Source organism: Crocodylus siamensis, chromosome 1, assembly GCF_052110815.1.
Source record: "Crocodylus siamensis isolate JL-2025a chromosome 1, ASM5211081v1, whole genome shotgun sequence".
Taxonomy (NCBI): Eukaryota; Metazoa; Chordata; order Crocodylia; family Crocodylidae; genus Crocodylus; species Crocodylus siamensis.
The window spans coordinates 56,660,931-56,684,183 of NC_143395.1; the positions used below are offsets into that span (position 1 = coordinate 56,660,931).

The following is a 23,253-nucleotide window of genomic DNA, read 5'->3' on the forward strand; positions in this document are numbered from 1 at the left end:
GGTACTTAAAAGTAGGGATGCACTGATAAAGATTTTTTTGGGCCGATACTGATGGCTGTTTATTAACAAGCCATACCAACCAACACCACTCCAATTGGCAATATGCAGTCCAGCAGCTTGAACAGCAGTGTCCAGCTGGTAAGTCTGTTAGGGGGTGGGGGGCAGCAGATCAAGGCCCCCATGGTGAGGGAAGAGGGAAGCTGAGGCTGCAGCCACAAGTGGCTGGTCAGGGAGTGCTGGGGGTGGGGGGCAGCTCCCCCTGCATCTGTGCATGGGATGTTGGTGGGCTGTTGCTGCCCACTTGGGGCTGGGGATGGTGCTAGGCTCTTCTCAGCATGGTGGGGGGGATCCGGACCAAAGCTGTACTCAGAGTGGGTGGCAGCGCTGGGAGGGGGGACTCACGGGGCGGGGGGGAGAACAAGTGGCCTGTGGCTATTTGGCTCATGGCCACTTACGCTGCCAGCACAGCAGCTTGCCTCATTTCTGCTGCCTCTACTGCTGGCCTCACTGAAGCCACTGCCACAACCACTGGCCTTGCCACCTGACCCATGGCAAGGAGTCCTGCAGTCCAGATCTGGCCTGGGGCACAAGATGAGTTTGACATCCCTAGTCTAAATGGATGATTTTATGTTTTCTAATGGAGCTATGTACAGTACTTTAGTATTTACATCAGTTTTCTGCACTTAAATATAAAAATTCCTAGCTTTGAACTGTTATAGCAAACTATTATCACTGCCTTTATGATAAGCAGCTACTAGAGGATAATGACTCCATTTTGTATTGCTCTGTAGCTTGACATAAGTGTTCGACCTTAGTATGCAGTGTGCGTGAGAGAATGGGTGAAAGCATGTCTGTGGAAAGGGAAAACGTCAGCTGGCAACTGGCTGAAGAATGCAGGCAGATAAAAGACCAAAACAAGAAGAATCCACCCCAAAACGGTGAGAAAACAATGGCAATCGACCTTTGAGGAAGAACACAGTGATAACACAAGAAAAGCCCAGAGGACTGGGTGAATTGACAAGGCTATAAAAGATGGGGTGAGACATATCAATTTTGGGTCTTGTTCAGCAAAGCCGTCTACAGTCTGAGCATTCAGGGACCAACCCCCTTGATACCTAAGGTTGGAGAAGACCTGATCAAGGAAAGGGAGGCCATCAAGACCTTCTCAATTGAGACTCCATTGTTGATGAAAGTGTTCTCAACTCCATCCCACAACACCCAGTCAGAGATGATCTTTGAATCCCTCCAACACTTGGCAAGGTGGAGAAAGCCCTCAGGCAGATGAAGAACAACAAAACATCTGGAGTGGACGAAATCCCCATGGGAATCTTTAAGCAAGGAGGAGAAAAGCTCACATCACAGCTTCATGCCCCTCATCTTAAGGTTCTGGAATGATGAGTAAATCCCAGATTACCTCAGGGATGCCATGATTGTGACAATCTTCAAGAAAGGAGACAAGCCACTTTTATTTCTGGAGTGCCACAACTCTGTACCTCTGCTGTGAAGGCAAAACTTGAAAGGCTGCTTTGCTCTTCTTACATCAGTTACACAGGGTCCTGCCGTTTGGGAGTGACAATAGCAGACATACCAGCTCAACTCGGGTCTTGCTTTTCTAGCATCTAAAATAGTAATTTTCAACCAGGGTGCCATGGGGTGTCTTGAGATCCTTTCAAGGGTGCCCCAGGATGCCACTCAATGTTTACACTGTTAGGTGTGCAAACACGTTTTACAAGATAAACCCAGAGATTTCAAACAGGAATCGATAATGTTAAAAACATGCTGACCTTTTGTGGGCTTTCTGAGTTCTTTGCAACAGAAGAATTGCTCTACTGTGTTTCTGTCATCATAAACTGACAAAGATTTGTCATTTTCTGAATGGTGCCTTGAGTCTAGTGAGGTGTACCTTGAGTCTAATGAAGTTCAGAACCACTGATCTAAAACCTAATGAGTTGAAAACTGAAGCCTAGCAGACTCTCGCTAGTAGAGGGACAATTTAATTGAGAAAAAGAGATCTGTTATACTGCACAAGGTGTTTTTATAGATTGACAGGTTGGTGAATAGAAAGAAAACAGTACTTATCTGCTTTCTTCCCCATTCCAACCAGCCTGCCCACTTTTCAAATGGAAAAATGGTGCATCTTTCAATACTGGACGCAGAAGAGAAAAAATACTGTTAGTCTTTTTGTTTTCTATTCTATTCACTTAGTTGCAGTCCCTTTATAATGTTTCCTTGCTATTTATGCCAACTTCTCCCATTTAACCCATGCCTTTTTCAGGCCTGTTCTAAATTCTCCCATTTGTCTCCCCATTCTTGTTCTCCTATTTGTCTCATTTTCCTTGCCTCATATTGGGACAAGAGTAAATAGAGGGGAAGAAGAGTACACTTTCCTCCTTTCTTAAAATCTGCTCTTTGCTGTTTATTTCTTTCATTTCTGTCTTAGTGCCAGTATCACTTTTTGCCATTACTCTCTCTGCCTTGTTTCCAGTGACAAGCCAGGTCAAGCTCTAGAAACTCCCACAATGAGCACTGAGACTAGGACCAAGGCTTGAAGAAAGTTGACCTTAAATCATATGCCATGGAGTTTTTGAATTTAACAGGACCTTTCACTGCAATCGAGAGATAAGTAACTCATGCAAGAGCTAGCATATTTACTTGGTTATTAACATCATGTTCCACCCCCTATCTGTCCCCATTCAACAAGAGGGGGGGAAAAAAATCAAGCCACATCTTATAATCACATACGGCTTACCTGAAATCAAAAGATGCATAGTGGACAGCGATATATGTGAGGAGAAATGCAGTCAGGCACCATCTCCTTGTGCAGGGTTCCTGGCCAGCAGGGTCACTCCAAGTTGCTGCCTGCCAGCATGTGCCAAGTTGCTCTGGCACCCTCTAGCCAGAAACCCTGCATGCAGCTTGAAATGACCTGGCAGGCACCAGTCAGGCACCATCCCTGCAGTATGTGGGGTTTCTGGCCAGCACATGCTGAGTTGCTGAACCACTGCCTGAGTGGCGGGTACTGGAGCAACTCATCACGTGATACCAGTCTGGACAGGTCCTTTGCTGTGTACTGGGTTGCTCTGGCACCTGCTGCTTGAGCAGCAGCTCAGAGCAACTCAGCATGTGTTAGATAGAAACCCTGCATGAGAAAGGAACCGTGCCTAGTTGGCACCTGCCAGGTCATTTTGAGCTCATGCAAGGAGCCTGGCCAGCATATGCTGAGATGCCTCCACATCAGGCAGCAGCTAAGAGTGGCCTGAGCACCTGCCTGCCAGACACCCAACACAATGTAGGGAGGGGTTGGTAAGGCGCACAGCATGAGCATGCCAATCAGAGATTTAGCAGACAGCAGCAAGGCTGTGGCAACAAGGCACCCAGTGGCGGAGCAGGTGGCACGGATGCACCCAGCAGGGTAGCAGGGAAAGCAGCAGATTACAGGGCCTGATCAATACTGACTGGCAAAGATTTAAAAACATAGGAGGAACACATGGTAAGTTTTGCAGAGTGAGTGGCAGCAGGGAAACTCCCTTGACTGACCACGTAGAAAAAGAGAGGAAGCAGAGGTACAAATGAGAAGACACTAAAAAGGGATGAGGAGCAGTTAAACATTAAAATTAAGGTTGTAAATTATTCTGAAAAAATAACAACTGTGAGGTGGGAAAAAGTATAATGTTACAGAAGCAAATGTGAGTTAGTGAAGACAATTAAAAGAACAACTCAAGAATGCTAAGTCCACACACAAAACATTCAGGAGTCCAAAACAAGGTCACTTTTCTGAAATTGTAAGCAAGTTCTCAAGTATCTTCAAAAAAAAGAAAGGAGGAAAAGCCATTCACCTATGAAGTGCTTCAACTCAAGGAGTTAGAAATAGTGAAAGAATTGAACATTCCGCTTCAAAAGTTCAAAACAAGTAGTGGGTGCTATACCTGAATGATGCAATGTAATGGCTTAGCCCTGAGACAAAAAACATCACTTGCACAAAAGTTACCAACAGACTACAGCGAGACACTTGTTGAATTCTAGGGTATATTATTGGGCTATGCAAAACACATGATTACCTGCTGGGACAGACAGGTAATGCTGATCAGACTTCAGTCCATTCTGACATGCCAAGAAATGTCACTATCCACATGAAAGGTGCAAAATCCATAATTATGAGAAATATAGGAAATGAAAAGTCATAAATTAAAGTAATGTTAACAGTATTGGCAGATGGAAGAAAATTGCCATCCTTTATGATTTGAAACAAAATTCTTCCAAAAGAAAAGTTGCCACTGGGAATAGTGGTTAAGTGCCAGGAAGAAGAATGGATGTCAAGTGAATTGATGAATGCCTGGTTAGATGTTGTATGGAAACAGAGACCTGGGGCACTTCTAAAGAAAAGAGGAATGTTAGCGTTAGACTCATTCAGAAGGCATTTAACACCAGATATGAAAGTGAGAAATTCAGTCAATGAATTGTGATCTTATAGTCATGTCTGCTGGTATGACATCTTGACTCCAAATACTGGTTACCATAACGCAGAGGTTCCTAACACCCGGACCATGGCCTGGTGCTGGGCCACGAAGAGTTGGCTGCCAGTCCGCAAGAGGGTTGGCTGCCAGATCAGAAGTGACCATGGACCAGAAAATTATGGATTGGAAGTGACCAGCATACTGTGGACCGGCTGCCAACCCTTTTTCATACTCAGTATATTTTATACTCAGCAAATGCCTGCTGGCTGCCAGTCCACAGTAAGCCGGTCCCTTACACTCTGCAGTTTGCCACAGTCCACGATCACTTGCAGGCCATGGTCACTTCCAGGCCGCAGTTTGCTGGTCTGCTGTCTAGAAAGGTTGGGAGCCACTGTCATAGTGAATAAATGCTTTAAGGACCATTTACAAAAGTGGTCTCCAACCTTTTTAGGTCAGAGATGACTTTTGGAATTTAAGAGCAACTGAAGATCTACTCCCCCCCACTCCGCCCAGCAGGTAAGTCTGTGGGGAGGGGAGGGGAGGGGAGGGGAGAGGAGAGGGGAAAGGGCCATTGCGGGGGCGGGGCAGATCAAGGCCTCCCTCCCTCACTGCTGAAGCCTCAATTGCCCCCCTGCCCCAACAGCGGTGAGGGAGGGGCAAGCCCTACACAGCCAGGGTGGGGAGGGGGACACAGCTGCAAGTGGTTCATCTAGGGGGCACGAAGAGAGGGGGGTCTTGCAGCCAAGGAGGGCAGGAGGAGTTTCTGCGCCCGGAGCTGCACACGGGGCCAGGGCAGTACTGGGCTTTTCCTCGCCAAGCTGTGCTCAGGCCAGGCAGCTGCGATGACATCGCTGGGAGCGGGGCCACAGGGGGGGTGCACCACCACTGTCCTTGCTGAGCACAACATGGGCCAGGCCCGATGGGAACAGCCCAGCATGCCATTCCAGCCCGGAGGTACAGCCCGCCCTCCCCTGTGCCCACCAGCCCCAGGCCCCCCATGTCCTCAGGGGAAGGCTGAGCTGGGCTGTTTCCACTGAGCCTGGCCCGCTTTGCACATGGCAGCGGTGCTGGGAGCGAAGGTTGGTGGGGGGGAGGGTTACGGCCCTACCCTGTGGCCCCACTCCCAGCACTGCCACTGCAGCCACCTGGCCTCAGTGCAGCCCAGCCAGGAACAACCCGGTGCTGCTCCGGTCACAGCCCACCCCACATGAAGATCCAGGGGCTCATGCCCCTCCACATCCTCCAGGATTTCAGAAAGGGAGTGCATGAGTGTGGCTGCACCTGAGGTCCCAGACCCCCTCCCCTCATACATACATGTACTAAGGCAGGCAGGAATGGCAGCAGGGGACTTTTTTAATTCCCTCAAGCAGGTAAGACTCTTCCCTCCCCACTCCTTTCCTTTCTGCTCAGCTGCACATTTCCTCCTTTCCCCTCCCATTTTGCCCTCCTCTACCCACTGCTTCTGCTGTCCCCAGCTGATCTGGGCGTGGGACAGGAAGCAGAAAGTTCCAGAGCTGCTCCTGCCCCACTGCCACATGGAGCCAGGCTTGGCTAGGGACAGTGGCAGCAGGAGGCAAGTTACCTGCCCCTAACACTTGATCCCAGGCCAGCAGGGAACACCAAAGGAACCAGGCAGGGAGGAAGGACCAACCCACTGTTGCCGGCTGAGCCCAACTCTGCATGGAGCCCAGCTGCAGACAACAGGAGCAGCTCTGGTGCTCTGCCCCCCCACCTCCACCCCCATACTGCCTGGAGCAGTTGGAGAGAGTAGCAGGCAGGGGAGGTAACATGCAGCGGGGAGGACAGCATTCTGATGCGCTTTAGGGACTTAAAAAACATTGAAGGTTATGAACGTGAGCCTTCAATGCGATGCTGTGGCTAGTAAAGTGACCAAAACGCTGGCTTGCATCCATAGATGCTTCTCAAGCAAATCCCAGGACGTCATTCTCCCCTTGTACTCAGCCTTGGTGAGGTTGCAGCTGGAGTACTGCATCCAGTTTCGGGCCCCACAATTCAAAAAGGATGTGGAGAAGCTTGAGAGAGTCCAGAGAAAAGCCACGTGCATGATCAGACATCAGGAAAACAGACCTTACAATGACAGGATGAGAGCCATGGGGCGATTTAGCTTGGAAAAGTGCAGGCTCAAGGGTGATCTGATGGCCACCTATAAGTTTATCGGGGTGCTCACCAGGATCTGGGGGAATGTTTGTTCACCAGAGCGCCCCAAGGGATGACGAGGTCGAACGGTTATAAACTACTTGCAAGACCATTTCAGGCTGGACATAAGGAAGAATTTCTTTACTGTCCAAGCGCCCAAGGTCTGGAACAGCCTGCCGTCAGAAGTGGTGCAAGCACCTACATTGAACACCTTCAAGAAAAAATTCGATGCTTATCTGGCTGGGATCCTGTGACTCCAGCTGACTTCCTGCCCTTCGGCCAGGGGGCTGGACTTGATGATCTTCCGAGGTCCCTTCCAGCCCTAATGTCTATGAAATCTATGAAATCCTTGACTGTTTCTCCCATGGTGTAGCTGAGTGAAAAGTGGGGGGATGCATGCATGCCACTGACACTCCTAGATCCACTCCAAAAGCAGCTGCCCACTGAATCAGATATGAATCAGGCTCCAGATCCTGAAGTACAGAATGTATCCATTTAAAAATCACTCAAGCTTCAGGTAAACTGAAATAAAGTAAATGAAAAATGCTGCCCAGATGGTGTTCAAATGCAGCATCTGAGGAACTGTCTGTTTTCAGAAGAAAAATTAATACTATCTTCAACCATTTCCAAAAATACACAGCCCAAGGTAGGACACTTGGACCAAGTATAGTGCCAATACAATAGGGAATTCCAGCAGTATACTACAATATGCATTAAAAGTATTGTACATTAATCCCCTGTTTTCTTTTAGTGACTACAGATATATTTTTGGCTGAGAAAAAGGGAAGATGTGACAACACTGAGAAACTGATCATTAATACTGGTCAAAATACTTGCTATGTCCACTGCTCATTGCAAATATCTACTCAATTTTGTCTCGACACTCAACTATTACTGTCTATCCTCTTCAATCTTGTTTCCCTGACAAAATGATGAAGCAAACCTGACCTGAACATTTACCAGTCAAGGCATAAAGTCTACCTGCTTCTTTAGCAGAATAATGATTATGAATAAGGTTTTATTTGGCCCTCAGATAAATATGTGATGTATGTAAATGAATTTGCTCAAAGAAAGCTACGTGTGCACTGTATTTTAAAAGAATTAGCAACATTTCATCTTCTCTCAACTTCTATACCTTTGATTCTATGTCTTTTTCTTCCAAGAATGTAAGCATGCATCTCACTGGTAGCAATACCAAATTGTCCCCTTATATGCCAGGCAATGACTGCAAAGTATAAGCTAAGGTAACTCATCAACTCTTCATGTGTTTCTTCACCTAAGGGCAAGATTCCCTGGGCTAATGTTGTATAACTGTCTTTGCCTGTAGCTAATAAATTATACATCATACTCTCATCCTTTGAATGCCCAGGAGCCACCACCTCCACAATATAACACCAATACATCTCTATAAATCTACGGGCATGATTACTCAGCATATGCAGCTGCAGCGCTTCCCAAGATCACTTTGACAATCAGACTGCACCGACTTATAGACTGAGAATTCCAGGCCTCTCCCTAATCTCAGCTCTCACACAGAGTCATGCATTTACCACCATACTCAACATAAATTGTTTTACTGCAGACATTTTAATGCCAATTAATAGCCTTAACTGTAAAGGATCCTACACATTAGATTTAGCATTAAAACATCACTTTCTGATGATCACTTACTGTTTAAAAACATCACCGTCTCCATGGTGTCACTAACCAGCATTAGTTTCCTTTTACCATGTATAACCATTGAACGTTCATATTCTCCACCAAATATTACAAACTATAAGCCTGAAATATTTTATTGCAAATGTTCTTATGAAAAGAATATACTCGCTCAGAACCCCACAAAATAAAAGTGTGAGATAATATTTTATCACTTTTTTCCTTTGTAACCTTCCCACAAAAAAGAGGATATTGACAAAAATATGCAAAAGAAATAAATACAACATAAGTACAATGATTATCCTATGCTAGGAGACCAGCTGCTGCTACCTCCAGCGTTAGAATTTTATGCATTGGAGATTCAATCAGTCATTGTAAGTCTATGTGAGATGCTTTACTTGAGATTAGAGTTAATTACTTCATGGTAAGCATCATGGTCTACATGTGCAGACACTTACTGCACAGTAATTTGCTCTAATCTTGAGTATATTTGCCACCTGTAAATACAAGTAGCAAATTTACTTTATATTATATACTGCACAGTAATGCACATGTAGACACCTGACCGGAAGCAAATGTGGTCCCAGTCAGCCAAAAAGCACGGGACAGGAGATTGTTCCCTACCCCCAGCAGCTGCTTGCTGCTAGGGCAGGCTCTACCACCAGAGCCTGGGTGGGGACAATGTCCCTGCATTAAAAGTATTGTAAATTAATCCCCTACTGTCTTCTAGTGACTACTGATTTATTTTTGGCAGAGAAAAAGGGAAGATGTGGGGAGCAGGGAGCTTCCAACCCCAACTCTGTGATCATGGGGCTGGGGATGGGAGATCCTTATCTCTTAGCCTGAGCCCTAAGACTGCAAGGTTCAGGGTGAAAGTAAGAATCTGTGGGGCCTGGGCTGGGAGATAATCACGCAGCTTCTGGGGGCAGAGAGCAATGTCCCAGCCCCCGCCAGGAGACAGCTGTCTCCTGGCCCACATATTCCCTGCCAGCCCCTGGGCTGCAGAGGCCTGGTGCAGGGCCACAAGGAGCAGCAGCACTGTTGCTAGGAGCAGCAAATCTGCTCCTGCATCCCTGCACATGTAGATGCATGCCCAGAAGAGTTTAGTCTAGAGTACTTTACTCTAGAATAAACTGCTCCCAGATTATTTAAATTTGTAGACACACCCAGTATAGACAAAAGATTGGCCAAGCATGGATTGACAGCTAGACAGAACTATATGGTGTGCTAACTTCACAACTGAAGATTGACGAGATCAATTTTGAAGCTTTTCTGCCTTCATCTACTAGGCTGAAACTGTCAGTGATTTCCCCTAAACCCAGTTTAGGTTTCAAACTATATCCATCTACAGCTATCCTTGTCATTTCACATAAGCAAGAGAAAATGAATTATTTAATGATATAGTAGCATTTTACAACAAGGGTATACACTTACACTGTGTGGAACACCCCATGGAAGACAGGTTCCTACAAAAATTAACTCATTTGCAGAGAAGCATTAAATCTAAACTAAATGCTAAATTACCACATAAAACTAAACAAACTGAAGTTATTTTGGGATATTTGCAAATAACTGTTTGACAACATGTGCAGCCTAGGACTTGTGGGATATTTAAAAGTAAAAGCAATATGCAAAGACTGCCTTTTCAAAAGGTCTTCTGTTTTACAAGATTCCTACCTATGTAATCAAGAACTCCAATAGGAAGTTTTAAAACTTTCAATGTTGTACATATCTTAAGGTTTAAGTGTAAGCAACTGACTGCCCTGTTCAAAACTGCAAATAGGACATAGGATATATGCATAACATATTTGTGCATCATGCAGAAGCATTTTATCAGTCCTTACCTGCCATGTCAATGGCAAAGGGCCTGTCAGGTCGCCAACCTGTGTACCAGCCAACAACTCTGCCATTTTCCACTATAGGGCGCTCATATCGTCGTCCTCCCACCAGTCCCACAGGCCACACGGATACTTTGCGGGTTGTACGCATCTGCAAGGAGACACAGGGTTATTTAACTTTCTGTTTCTTAGCAAGTTGTGCTAGTTTTTGTAAGGGTGTGTAGAAGCAGCCCACGCATTTCTAGTCACAAGCAGCTATTTATAACAGGCTCTTTGCTTTCTATATTTCAACTCTCGAGATATTTTAAAGACACATGTATGTTTTCTTGCTCTCAACTACAACTGCAATTCTCTAACCAGTAGGCACCTCAGTTACACAGAAACTAACCCTGGATAAACAAGGTTGTTTTAATAAAATGAAGTTGTAAGCCTCCAAAAACCTCATATGCTAAGGGGGCTGACAGACACGAAAAAACCCCACACTTTAACAGAAGACGAGTAGCATTAGTTTGACGCAGCTTCCCAGTGTCTATACAGATTGGGTGCTTGGGGGGGGGCGCTTTTTGGCACTTTCCTCTTAAGCTGATTCAATCAGCTATGAGATAAAAGTGCCAAAAAAGCCTGTTGAAGTGCGTGATCTATACAGACATTGGGCAAGCCAGGTCAGACTAACACAATGCCTCTCTTGTGCATGTGCTGCACTTGGCACAGAAGTATACCACGCTGAATGTAAAGCACCATTTTTTTCATGTCTGTAAGCAGCCTCTCTTCCTTATTTAAAAAACACAACTAACCCCTCGCCCTCGCCCTCGCCCTCCCCTCCAAAAAAAACCCCCTGAATTGTCTGTGGTAAATTGTCCCCTCAAAAATGTTTAAGTTTTTCAATAGGTTTATTTCTTGTGGAATTTTTTTATATATTTACATTGAAGTGACAAAACTTGAATCAGGATGAAATAAAATGTTTATATTTCAGTCTGCTGTCTATATTTATGAAGGCACAAATACAATTTTGGTTGAAGTCTGTATAAGAACACATTCAATTTTGAAGCTAATATAGTTTCATAGTTGGTAGGGTCAGAAGGGACCTGAGCAGATCGTCAAGTCCGACCCCCTGCCATGGGCAGGAAAGAGTACTGGGGTCAAAGGACCCCAGCTAGGTGTCTATCTAGCCTCCTTTTGAAGACCCCCAGGGTAGAAGTGAGCACCACTTTCCTTGGAAGTTGGTTCCAGATCCTAGCTGCTCTGACTGTGAAGTAGCGCCTCCTGATATCTAGCCTGAATCTATTCTCTGTCAACTTATGGCCACTATTCCTTGTTATTTCCAGTAGTGCTCGGAGGAACAGAGACTCTCCCATTGCCTGCTGGTCTCCCTTGGCCAGTTTATAGACGGCCACCAGATCCCCTCTCAGCCTTCTCTTGTGGAGGCTGGACAGGTTCAGGTGCCGTAGCCTGTCCTCGTAGGGCCTGTCCTGCTGCCCCCGATCATGCGAGTGGCCTCCTCTGGACCCTCTCCATGCTGTCCACATCCCTCCTGAAGCGCAGCACCCAGAACTGCACACACTACTCCAACTGTGGCCTGACCAGTGCCTCAGAGGGGGAGGATCACCTCCTTGGACCTGCTCGTGATGCACCTGTGGATGCATGATAAGGTGCGGTTTAGCCTTCCTGACTGCGTCCCCACATTGGCAGCCCATGTTCATCTTGGAGTCTATAATGACTCTAAGATCCTTTTCTGTCTCTGTGCTGACAAGAAGGGAGTTCTCCAGCCTGTAGGTATGCTGCTGGTTCTTCCTCCCTAGGTGCAGTACCCTGCACTTGTCAGTATTGAATATATTCTAAGAGGACAAGAAAACCTAATTATGATTAGAAGCATGCACACATGTGCATACACACACGAACACACACAGTCACACATACAAAAATGTAGTTTAGGTATGTTAAAAGTGGTCTGCAACAAATAACAGAATTGGTCTTGCATCTCCTTTTTTATTATCTTTAAAGAATGATCAAAAGATATCCATAAAAAATAAAGAAACAGGATAGGGGGGTGCTTCAGGTATGGAGGTTTACCCATTGATCGAAATTGAGCTTTATTGCACCCTAAAACTTAGGTTTGGTTGACCCTATAAACACCTCTAAGAACTGGAAGACTACAGACATTATCACGCAAGAAACTAAGACAGAGATGCAAAATCTTTTGGTCCTGCAGGCCAGATGAGCAGCACAGGTCCAGTCCACAGGCTGAATCCCAGGCTCAGAACTTTGGCCCCAGAAATAAGTGCTGCTCCCATACTGCCGTAAGACTGCTCCACTCCCTTGCCACCAAATTTTCAGACCCCTGGAGAGCCCTATGGGCCAGAAGCTATCGTTCTATCGGCTGGATCTGCCCCATGGGCCAGAAGTTGGACTAGCACCAATGGTTTAAGACATTGATTTTTTAAATTGATTCAGACAAGTTGATGAACTTTTCTATGTAATCCACTCTTGATAACTGATGCAACCCCCTTGCTCTAAGTGCACTTAAATGAACTCTAATTTAGGCAAAGATTATATTTGTTTAAGCATATCTAGGTTTCACTGGTTTAAACATAATTATTTGCAAAACTGGATCACTCTGAGAGTATGGACAAGGTTATCCCCTCTGTTTACAAGTACTCATTTTCCAGATATGTAAACCTTAAGGAGGGAAGGGGGAAGAATCAGGAGCAGGAAGAATCAGGAGCAGGTTTCTAATATAACTCCAATACCTGTGGACATTTTAGAGAAAAGAAGCATTTGTTAAAGATGCAACACTTCTACTGTTTCTATCAAGGTAAAAAGAGCCCACAATACACCTTTGCTAAGCTCCCAAGAGGTCCTCCTTCAAAAACAAGCAAGTCCAGCCTGACCTCCCTTACATTTTTAAGGTAAAAACACTAGCAGATTAAAAAGAAAGAGGGAGAGGGAGAGAGAGAGGGAGAGGAAGAGGTGATAGCACCCTATCTTTCATGCTTTCTTTAAAAGGCTGTAAAAGCCCAGTGATGTTCAACATGTTTATTAAAAATTTAGATGCTGGCACATAAAGCTTCTTGAGAAAGTTACCTGGGATCTCTTGAGCTTATATTAACCACCTTTGCAGCAGCAGGATGTTGGCTGCCGTGGTCCCCTTGCTTTACCTGTGGCAGGTTGCAGTATTCCGCCTTGTGGTTGTGTCAGAGTTGATTGTGTAGTTTTAATTAAGAGGTTAGACAATGGGTTTGTATAGGGTGGTTTGGATAGGGGTGATCCTGCCTCAGGCAGGGGATAGGATTAGATCGATGGATAGACCTATGGAGGTCCCTTCCTGCCCTACTTTCCTATGATTCTATGAAGACATAATTCTATTTTTTTAAATTCATAGTAGGACATGTTTAAATTCATCTACCCTATTTTTAGCAAAGCATCCCAATTCCACATATTCACAGAAAACTAGAGTTAGAAGGGACCTTAGAAAATCACCTACTCCAACCCCCTGCTAAAGGAAGGACTGTTCCTATCTAAATCATCATATACAAATGTCCACATAGTCCAGGGCTGCCCAAAATTGTCCAGGGCTGTCCAAGTGGAGTTCAAAACTCATCTTGTGCCCCAGGATCCTTGTGGGCCAGATCTAGGCACACAGCAGCGACACGAGCTCCAGTTCTAGCACAGAGCATGTAGCAGCAGCTCCAGCTCCGGACATGTGGTGGTGGCAGCAGCCCCATGCTAGAACTGGGTCTGCCACCAACACTGTGTGCCCTATGCTGGAGCCAGAGCTGACACTGCATGCCCTATACCAGACCACATGGTGGGGGTGAGGCCAACAGCTGAGAAGGTAGGGCTGAAGTGACACACAAAGCAGAGGGCAACTGAAGCTCTGTTCACCAGAGCCAAGGGCCCTGGATTCTACAGCAGGCCATTCTCCCCATGGCCATGCCACCACCTCTCAACTTCCATTTGCCTGCTGGTAGCCTAGCCTGGATGGAGTAGCTTCATGGGCTGGATTTGGCCCATGGCCTTTATGTTTGACATTCCTTGTCTAGCTTATTCCAGACAAAACCACAAAAAGAATCCCCTTATGCAACTACTAGGCACAACATCCAAAAACATCAAAACCACTTTAGCTTGTCACAAGCAAGGTACAGGGACAAGGTCAATGCCCTATCACTGTAGGACATTGCCACTGCCAAAGTCTAGTATTTTAAGTAGACTCAACAGATCCAAGGAAAACCACACTCCCTCAGGCCCGTGTGTGTGCACAGGCCCCAGTGTGTTTAAGTTGTGTCTTTTCTGGTGTCTCACTCACTGTTCGTGGAAATGTAGAATAGCAACATCAATTGCTTGCTTCTTTTAAATATTTACAGCATAGACTTCACTTTGGACTATTTCTTGACTGTAAAAACACAAAAAGTTTGGCAGCTCTGACTTCAGCAACATGACCATTTGCTGAGCTTTCTGTAAAAATACGTAAGCCCTAGACTCAGTCTTCACCCACTTGCAAAAAGCTTGTTCCATCTCCTTACTCCTGCCATTCTTGTGCATGTGATACTCAGGATAATAGACATGTGTGGAATTGGTCCCCAAACATGCAACAGGCTTCCCTTAAGTCGAGTGTTGAGAATGGGAAGGGGATATCTTATGCTTGCACCATCTCCCTGAGAAAGATAAGGAAAGAAAAATCAGCAAGGAAAGACAACAAACCAAAACTCCCTCCCAACCCTAAATTTTTAGTTGCTCTTTATTTGAGGCCTTGTATCCATGCAAATGTGCATGAGTTTACTAAATCTAGCTTTCTTGAACAACTGCAAGTCAATCCTCTTTCAGGGAAAGAGAAGCTTATTTTGGTTTGATCTCCCTCTACTACTAATTGACATAAGTCAAACTGAAGTAATGTCCACACTAAGTCAATTTAAAATCATACCTTAAATTAAACTAGTGCAACTCTAGTGATCCTAGACATGCGGTTGTCAACCAGGGAAGCCCCCAGGAGGTAAACGGCAGCAGAGCAGAGAAGCAGGGACACTTCTGGTTTCACCACCACTTCCAGTTTTGCTGCTGGTGCTTCTGGTTTTGCCACCAGTGTGTAGGGGCCCGCCCCCGCCCCCCACCGATCAGCTGCAGAGGGGACCCCCCTGGCTGAATCGGCCGCCAGGGGACCCCTCCCTCCTTCACTCGTCAACCGGCTGCGGTACTCCCTGCTTCTTGACCAGCTGCCAGGGGTACACAACCAAAAAAGGTTGAAAACCCCTGTCCTAGACTAACCAAATCTAGGATCATCTCGCTGTGTTTTACCCAACAAATTTCCTGCTTTTCCACAAATCCAAGGCATAAGGGATGCCGCTGGTCTCCCTTGCCCTCTTCCTATAACATGTTATAGTTCTGATGTCCCATAGAGTGCCAGAGGAACTTTATGGCTATTCCTGTATGAAAAGATCCAGAATGAATGTTCTTGTGGATCCTTTCGATTTGAATATTTTTACCCATTTTTATATATATTTACCCCATATTTATGTGGGTCTCTGAGTTGCCTGCAAGCTCAGAGACCCACATAGTCCTTTCCAGTCTTCTCTTTTGTAGTGGAATATAAGTGTTCTAACTAGACAGATTTAAAATCACACCAGATGCCAATTTCTTTCTAAAGAACAGTCCTCAGCCAGTGTAAATCTGGAATAACCCCACCAGCCTCAAAAAGGTAGATTTGGATAAATCAGTACGTGCTAGTTCTTATGTTTTTAGGACCCTTGTCAACCTCTGTAGAGAAACAGCAGGACAGATGTGCACAGATCTACCTCTCTCTGTGTAGATATTAAAGCAGGGGCAGATAACTATTTTGGGTGGAGCGCCGCTTAACAAGATTTATTGAGCTGTTGAGGGCTGAATGGGTACCTCCGCCCCCTGACAGTTGTCCTACCCCCGGTTGCCATCTTGGGAGTGGAAGTCCCACCTACCCCTTAACTCCTGACCTTTGCCACCAGAAGCCCGTCCCCTTGCCCCCTGGAAATACTCCTTTTGGGAGGGTGGAGTTGCCATCTTAGAACCAGAAAAAAACAAATCATACACTAAAAGTCAAACACCTACAAAAAAATATTTATGTCATGATTTGTGTTTGTGTATTTTATGTAGAGGTGATTGCATAATAGCTTGAAAATAATTTCTTAAGTCTTTTATATTGTGTAGCAGGGTGTGGTTGGGTATGCATATGGGGTGTGGGGGGGTGGTAGGATGTGTGTGTATATGGCGGGTGTGGGGGTGAGTGAGGGGTGTTTATGATGGGGGGTGTATGGTGGGGGGTAGGTGCGTGTATGGTGGGGGGATGAGGGTGTGTATGGTGGGATGTGGAAGGGTGTGGGGGGAATTTGTGCAGGGGTGCAGCTGTGTGTGGGGCATAGGGTATGTTAGGGGGTTGTGTGGCATTTGTGGGGTGTGGGTGTGTAGCTCTGGAACACATTGTTGTCTTCTGCAGTCAAGGCAAGCAAGGGGTGGTGTGGGGGGTGAGAGGGGGTGGGTGGTGTGGAGACCCCCTCCCCACACTCCCCCCATGGCGCACCAGCAGGTAGGGGTGCTGGTGCCTGGCTCTGACCAGCACTGCACATTGCCACAAGGAGCAAAGCCGCTCCAGGCTGTCTCTATCGGGGGTGTTCCCCACACTCAAGTGGCACAGAAGGGAATTCCCAGGCTCTGGAGAAAAGCACCAGGGATGGGAGGGAGCCCCAGGTGCTGGAGCAGCTGCCTTCCCAGCCCCAGCCGGCTTCCTTCCCATGTCATCCAAGTGCAGGGAGCACCCATGATACAGAGGCCTGACCGGAGCTGCATTCCTTGTGGCAATGAGCAGCACTGGCCAGAGCCAGGCACCAGTGTTGAGCACAAGTACCCTGCCTGCTGCTGCTGCCTGCCAGGGCTATGTGCAGTGGAAGGAGTATGGGAGGGGTCCCCACATCCACAACCTGCCCAGCCAAGCTCTGCACTGCCCCCAGCCCCTGGGCACAGCTCTGCACTGCTGCCAGCCCCAGCCCCATGCTCCGTTCTCCCACCCAGCTGCAGCCCTACCCCCACGCCCACCCCTCCGCTTCCCTACCTATTGCCTGAGGAAGCTAGACACCGGGGAAGCCTGCAGAACAGCCCCAGCCAGTGCTAGTGGGGCCCAGTCATTCCACCCATGAGGGTGGGAGCGAGGATGTAGGCACCTTGCTCCCACCCTCTTGGGTGGAAGGGCCAGGCAGGGCACAATTCACTGGGGGGCCCCATGGGCTGGATGAAAGTGCCTGGCAGGCCAGATGTAGCCCGCAAGCTGTATTTTGCCCTCCCCGTATTAAAGCGTGTACAGCTATCCATATTCCTAAAAAAGTAAAAGTATCCAAATATTTACCAAGCTCTTAAATTTCACTCATGAAGTATTCTCATTTCATCATCATCTTACTGTTACATTTGCAAAGAATGATGTAAAGTGAGGGGCTCTCACAATTTATGTAGTAAATTATGTTCATGTACCAGGGAAAGGAAAATTCATAGGAACTGTGAGTACTATACAAAGGAAAAATCATAGGGATTTTGAATTTCATTGGTTAGTTTCTATGTGGTATTTGATTATGCTATCTATTCTTCTTGACTTTATCTATTGTGGGGACACATGAAAGATTAGCCACAAAATATTGAAATGTAAAGTATCTTTGCTGTTGCGAAGTCAAAAGGTAATTACCCACAAAACCTCATAAAATCTACCATGAGTCCTGCACTCCTGCTCTACTATATTTATAATAATCAAAATGCTAAGCCACAATAGTCACTTATACATATTATCTATCGCCCTTCTCAGAAGGGACAAAGTAGGAGTTAGCTGCTGCTCCTATAGCTTTGCTGGCATAGATATAGCAACAGAGCCCCATAGTGGAGATGCAGCAAATGCCTGAAGAAGGGTTTTTTTTTCTGTCAGTGCAGTTACACCACCTCTCCAAATAACATTAGCTAAGCACTGCAGGCAGCAGCCTTGTTCTTTTGGCAGAGCTGTGATCAGACCAGGGATTTCGCTGTCATTGCTCCATTCACTAGGGGTAGGAAACCTTTCTATGCCTCATAGCCATTATAGTTATGCCATATAAAATTATTGTAATGGTGACCAGCACAGAAAATAAAGGTAATGAATAGTAAAATATGAAAAGAAGAAAGAGGAAATAAGACAACTTAAGAAAATGGGAGGGTAACAAAGGCTAAAAATAAAAGGAAGGGTGAATATGGCACGGAGAGAGAGCATGGACATGAAGAGGTGAGAACCAGTAAGGGAGAAATGCAGAATGAGAGGACAATGACAGAAGGAAGAAACCCTGGAAACCAACAGGTAAGAATGTAAAAGCAGAAACAGAGAGACAACAATAGCAATGATTTTAAAAGCCACCAAATATTGCCAAAAATAGGACCTCATTAGTCACTGAAGAAGAGCCAACTGAGATAGAGACGGTATCAAATCAGTAGCAAAACAGAAAACCCCCCAGTGGAATGAAAGCTAAAGACAAAAGAGCAGGGAATCCGGTCACACTTCCTAGCATGAAAATGCTTCCAGACTATAACAATCTTCCCAGTGTTTTCACAGCCAGCTATCACTGCCTCCCTGCTTGGGATTCAAAGTCACCAGTAAATTCTGCTTCTTTGTATAGTATATGTTTTTTCTCCTCACTGCCTCAGCCCCTACGTAATTTGCAATCTGCAGTGGCTGTCTATAGATTATTGCCTGGGCTTGTCACTCAAGCCCAGTAGAACTCTAGCAGACTTACACACAGCCCCTGTTTATTTTACTGAAGATTGTATCTCAAGCTCCTTCACTTCCAGACTTATCACTTTAACACTTACAAAGGCAAGTGTGTTAAAGCCTGGACCTTAACCAGGTCTCTTGACTATCAACTGACACAGGATTCTTATATGACCACAGGCAAATCATTTAAGAACAAATTCTGACTTCCATAATACTCATGCAACTTCAGTGCAAGTCAAGACAAATGCAGAACTGTGAGTGAAGACAGTAATCAGCCAAGGATAACTTTGTATTTTGATTTCCTCAAATGTAAAATGAGGCTAATCTACCACTTTACTTTACACACAGGGATGATGTAAGGCTAAATCATGTAATGCCCTTTTGGGTGGACATGATGCATTTTTTAAATGAAATAACCATGTTGATACAGCTTATGTCCACCCTTTGCTGACTTAACCTATGTCAGTGTACTCTGAAATTAATGTCCACAGAATGGCGCTGTACTGATTTAAATCTATATTTTTAACCAGGGCACCGGGGAACCCAGGGGTGTCACAAGATCCTTTGAAGGATGCCATAAGGCATGAGAAGACAAACTAGGTGTAAGAAGATAAGCAGAGGCTCAGGTTTAGGCTTAGTCTCTGCCTAACTGTTCCTGGGCCTCCATGTTTGGCCCCTCTGAAAGGAGGGTAAGCACAGTAATAAATAACTTTTTTTTTTAACTTATGGGGTTAAAAATGGGGTGCCACTCAATTCACAAAAATTATGGAGGGGGTCCCCTGAATCTAAAAGGTTAGGAACCACTATCCTAAATGATTTAGTTAAAATCAGTATATTTCCAGTGTAGAAAAATATCTTGAATTAACCAAAATAAGTTTACCACACATATTGTTTCAGTCTTTCTCTGGATTCAGCAAAGCATTCCAATACCAGAGCTAGTTTTACAATTAGAACTGGGAATGTTTGTTAACAGCACCTTGGGCTTTGAGCATGAATACAGCAAAATGTGCAGAAAGACCATACCTCCTTGAATTTACAGATTTTATAGCCCTGCAGATATCTTACTACCAAAGTTTATTCTTCCACTCTCCAGGTTACAGTTACTCTCTCTCTCTCCCTCCCCACTCTTTCTTTTGTTCTGCTAGGTATTGATCCTGAAAGATGCTAAGTGCCCCTTAAGCCATGCTTGCAGACATCAATGAGCACTCAGCCATCATACTGACCTCAGTACCACCCTGATGAAAAAGGTTCCTGTCCTAAAATGCTAGAACCACCTTTTAAGCCTGGACCCCTAATCCTTAAATATTTGCAGCAAATTACTTTTTTTTTTCCTCTGATGTCTATGTTTTGTCCTTTTCAATCTACTTTAGCTTTTTCTACCAATCTTTTTTATCCCAAGCTATTTAGAAAAGATACCACATATCAAACTCTAACATCAGTAAGCATTAAAAAAGCTTCAAGTGTATCAGAGTAATTTACACATTAGAAGGTATTTAACACACTACTAATTTATATTTAAATTGCTTTTATTGTTTAAGGATTTTTAATATGAAGGAAAATATCAGTGCCAGATGGCTAATATTTAATTCTGTCTAAGCTGCTGAATACTGTTGCTCAAAACTACAGGCCTTAGCAAAAATCTGTTTTTCCAATCAACTATGAAAGGCATTAAGAAAGTTTTAAATCCATATGTTAGAAACTATTGATAGAGTCTATAAATGATTTTTAAATCCCCTTGGCTATCGTTTTATCCATAAACAATAATTTAGGATTCCATTTTTCACTACTATTAAAATAATCCAAATCCATTTAACAGATTATATTACATATTTAAAGGAAGAAGTGGTCCCTCCACAGGAACAGCTGAAGCACTTCCCAATAATAATACCCATCTCCTGCAGTGCAAAGTGCCTTTCATTGATAGATCTCAATGTGCTTTACAAAGCAGATCAATGTTACTATTCCCATTTTACAGATGGGTAAACTGAAATGTAAGCACAGTTTCAACTCCTAACAGCAACAGAATTAATCCCATCTAGTCTTAAAAGTCTCATTTCAGGATAAAATAGTCCTAGTAAAATGGAAACAAACCAGAGAAGTGGTTTCAGAGACAGAAGAACTTTAAACTCTGTTTTTAGAAGATTTTCCTAGCACACTTCCGATGAATTACATCACTAAAACTTCAAATGTCATTTCTCACATATGCCTGAATCCAGCATTCATTTCAAATCCATGGAAAGGCTTCTGTCATCTTCCATGGACAATAGATTAGGCACAGAATCCCTAACAAGCAGGGCTGCTAATAGTATATCTGGGGCTAGCAGTGCTGTATATACGATTTATTTGTGTAAGAATTCAGGAAGGGAACTGCTTGGTGCAGGTAGGTCCATACTTGAAGGGTAAAAGAACAATAACACACAAGATGCCTTGACTTGGACACAGAAGGAAGAAGCCAGTTGTTGATGAGCGAGACTTTCTGGAAAGCAACAAAGACTATTTTTGCACAGCTACCGGAACACTTGTGTGGTCACTAGCATGCATGCAAAGAATTGTTAGATTTTTAAGGGTTACAAACAAACTTTAAAAAACGGATTCTCCTTTAAAGGAGAAAACTGTGGGAAACCATGGCTTTTTCCTTGCAGGCTGATAGAGTTCCAGCCTGCGAGGGGCTGTTTGGGGGCCCCCCTGCCACACTCCCCCCCAGCCCCACACACTGGGGTGCTGAGGCCCGGGGGCAGCAGGTGGGGAGTGAGGGGCACTGGGTTGGGACTGACCATTGATGTTTAAAAATGGGTCCTGATACAAAAAAGGTTGAGAACCACTGAGCCAGAAGGAAAAAGTCTGATCTGGTGGTGGCCTGTGGCCTGTTATTTCAAATATATGAAAGATAGAGTAAATCAGTCTCTGGCCCAGTGGTGAGCAAACAAGGATACAAAGAATTAAAACAAAATTCCAAGTCCAAACTTGATCACCTTATTTCCCATGGCTTGCTTACATTGTTTTTGATTTTATAATCTTTCCATATAGGCACAAATACAAGATCAGATACTGTCAGCCATATCTAAGATTTTTGTCTGGGCATCTAAAAATAAACAAGTGTACAGCATTAGTCACAGTACTACAAAAACTTGTGTCTTCACACAAGATGAGCCAAACACACAACCAAAAGTGAAATGTTGCCATTCGAAATGACAAAACAGCCTACAAGAAAAACAGAAGAACAGAATGATGATTCATGAAGAAACTTCAGTAACTTTCATCAGATAAAGGTGATTTAGGCGTTTGTTCTTCCACTCACTTTGCCATGAAAATTATTTTTATCAGGTATGTTACCTGTTGTTCAACTTATTAAACACATTTTCAGAATGAAGGTTGTTTTTGGAGAGATGCTACTGGCCTGCAGGTAAATGGATCATGCCTGAGATGATCAGTTTCTAGGTCTGACTGTTTTGAAGGATATATTCTCAATTGGAGAGCCCTAAGAGCCTTTGAAGGGTGTTGTGAGGAACAAGGAGGTACACACTTGCTCATCCTTGCTTAGTTGCTTCTCTTTCCTCTTCCTCCTCTCCCATCCCTCCATCCCCACCTTCCCAACTGCCCAGTCCTGTGCAAGGAAGCACTGTAATAAATTAGTTTTTGAAATGAGGTGCTGCTGAAGTCACAGAAGCTATGGAGGGGTGCATGCAGTCTAAACAGGGTTAGCACCACTACTGTAACAATATATTTGGTTTGTGGCCAGAAGGGTTAGGAAGTTTAGCCAGTGACCACAGTGATTGTAAATATCATAGGCAGAGATTTAGTTTTTCTAACCATCTGACTGACTTCCACAAACACAACCTGGTATCTCAAAATTAAGGCATGTTCTTTGTGGCTTGGACACCTGCACTAGTAATAATGTTTATGTTCTTGGGGATGTCTGAAAGAGGCTCAGTTTCTTTCAGGTCATTAGGAAAAAAAATCTGCAATAACAGGGTTACATTACCATTGATCTTTACCAAGTTAAACTGCACGGGTATAGCACTCCTAAATAGATTAACACAACCTCTAGGGGCCTGCATCCCTAATATAGATGGGCCCTTTATTTTATTGGCATGGTGTGAATGATATTATCAAACTGTCGTCACAAAAACCAGCAGCTATGACATAAACTGGATCTCTTTAGCAAGACTGTAATTTCATATAGTCGCCTTTGGCTAGATCCTGAATGCTTTCAGTTGGTGATAAGTACATAAGTACCTTTGAGAATTTGGACCTTTCTGATTATAATTGTGAATTGGCTGTGATCACCCAGTAGCCAGTGACAGCGGCAAGCTTAGAATCCAGGAGTTTCTGGCTCCCATCCTACATTATATTGCTCCCTACCTGTCCTACAATAATTTTCAAGTCAGGGACTCAGCAACCACAGTTC

General features: G+C 44.7%; 1 protein-coding gene across 2 annotated transcripts in view; it reads right to left on the reverse strand.

Annotated features, from left to right (window-relative positions):
* The window catches only part of B3GAT2 (beta-1,3-glucuronyltransferase 2), a 33,485-nt gene that overhangs the window by 7,200 nt on the left and 3,032 nt on the right, over positions 1 to 23,253 (reverse strand). For both annotated transcript variants that reach the window (XM_090034696.1, XM_090034701.1), the window contains exon 2: positions 10,112 to 10,256. In XM_090034696.1, the coding sequence (XP_089890822.1) occupies positions 10,112 to 10,256 (145 nt within the window). The remainder of the gene's footprint in view (positions 1 to 10,111; positions 10,257 to 23,253) is intronic.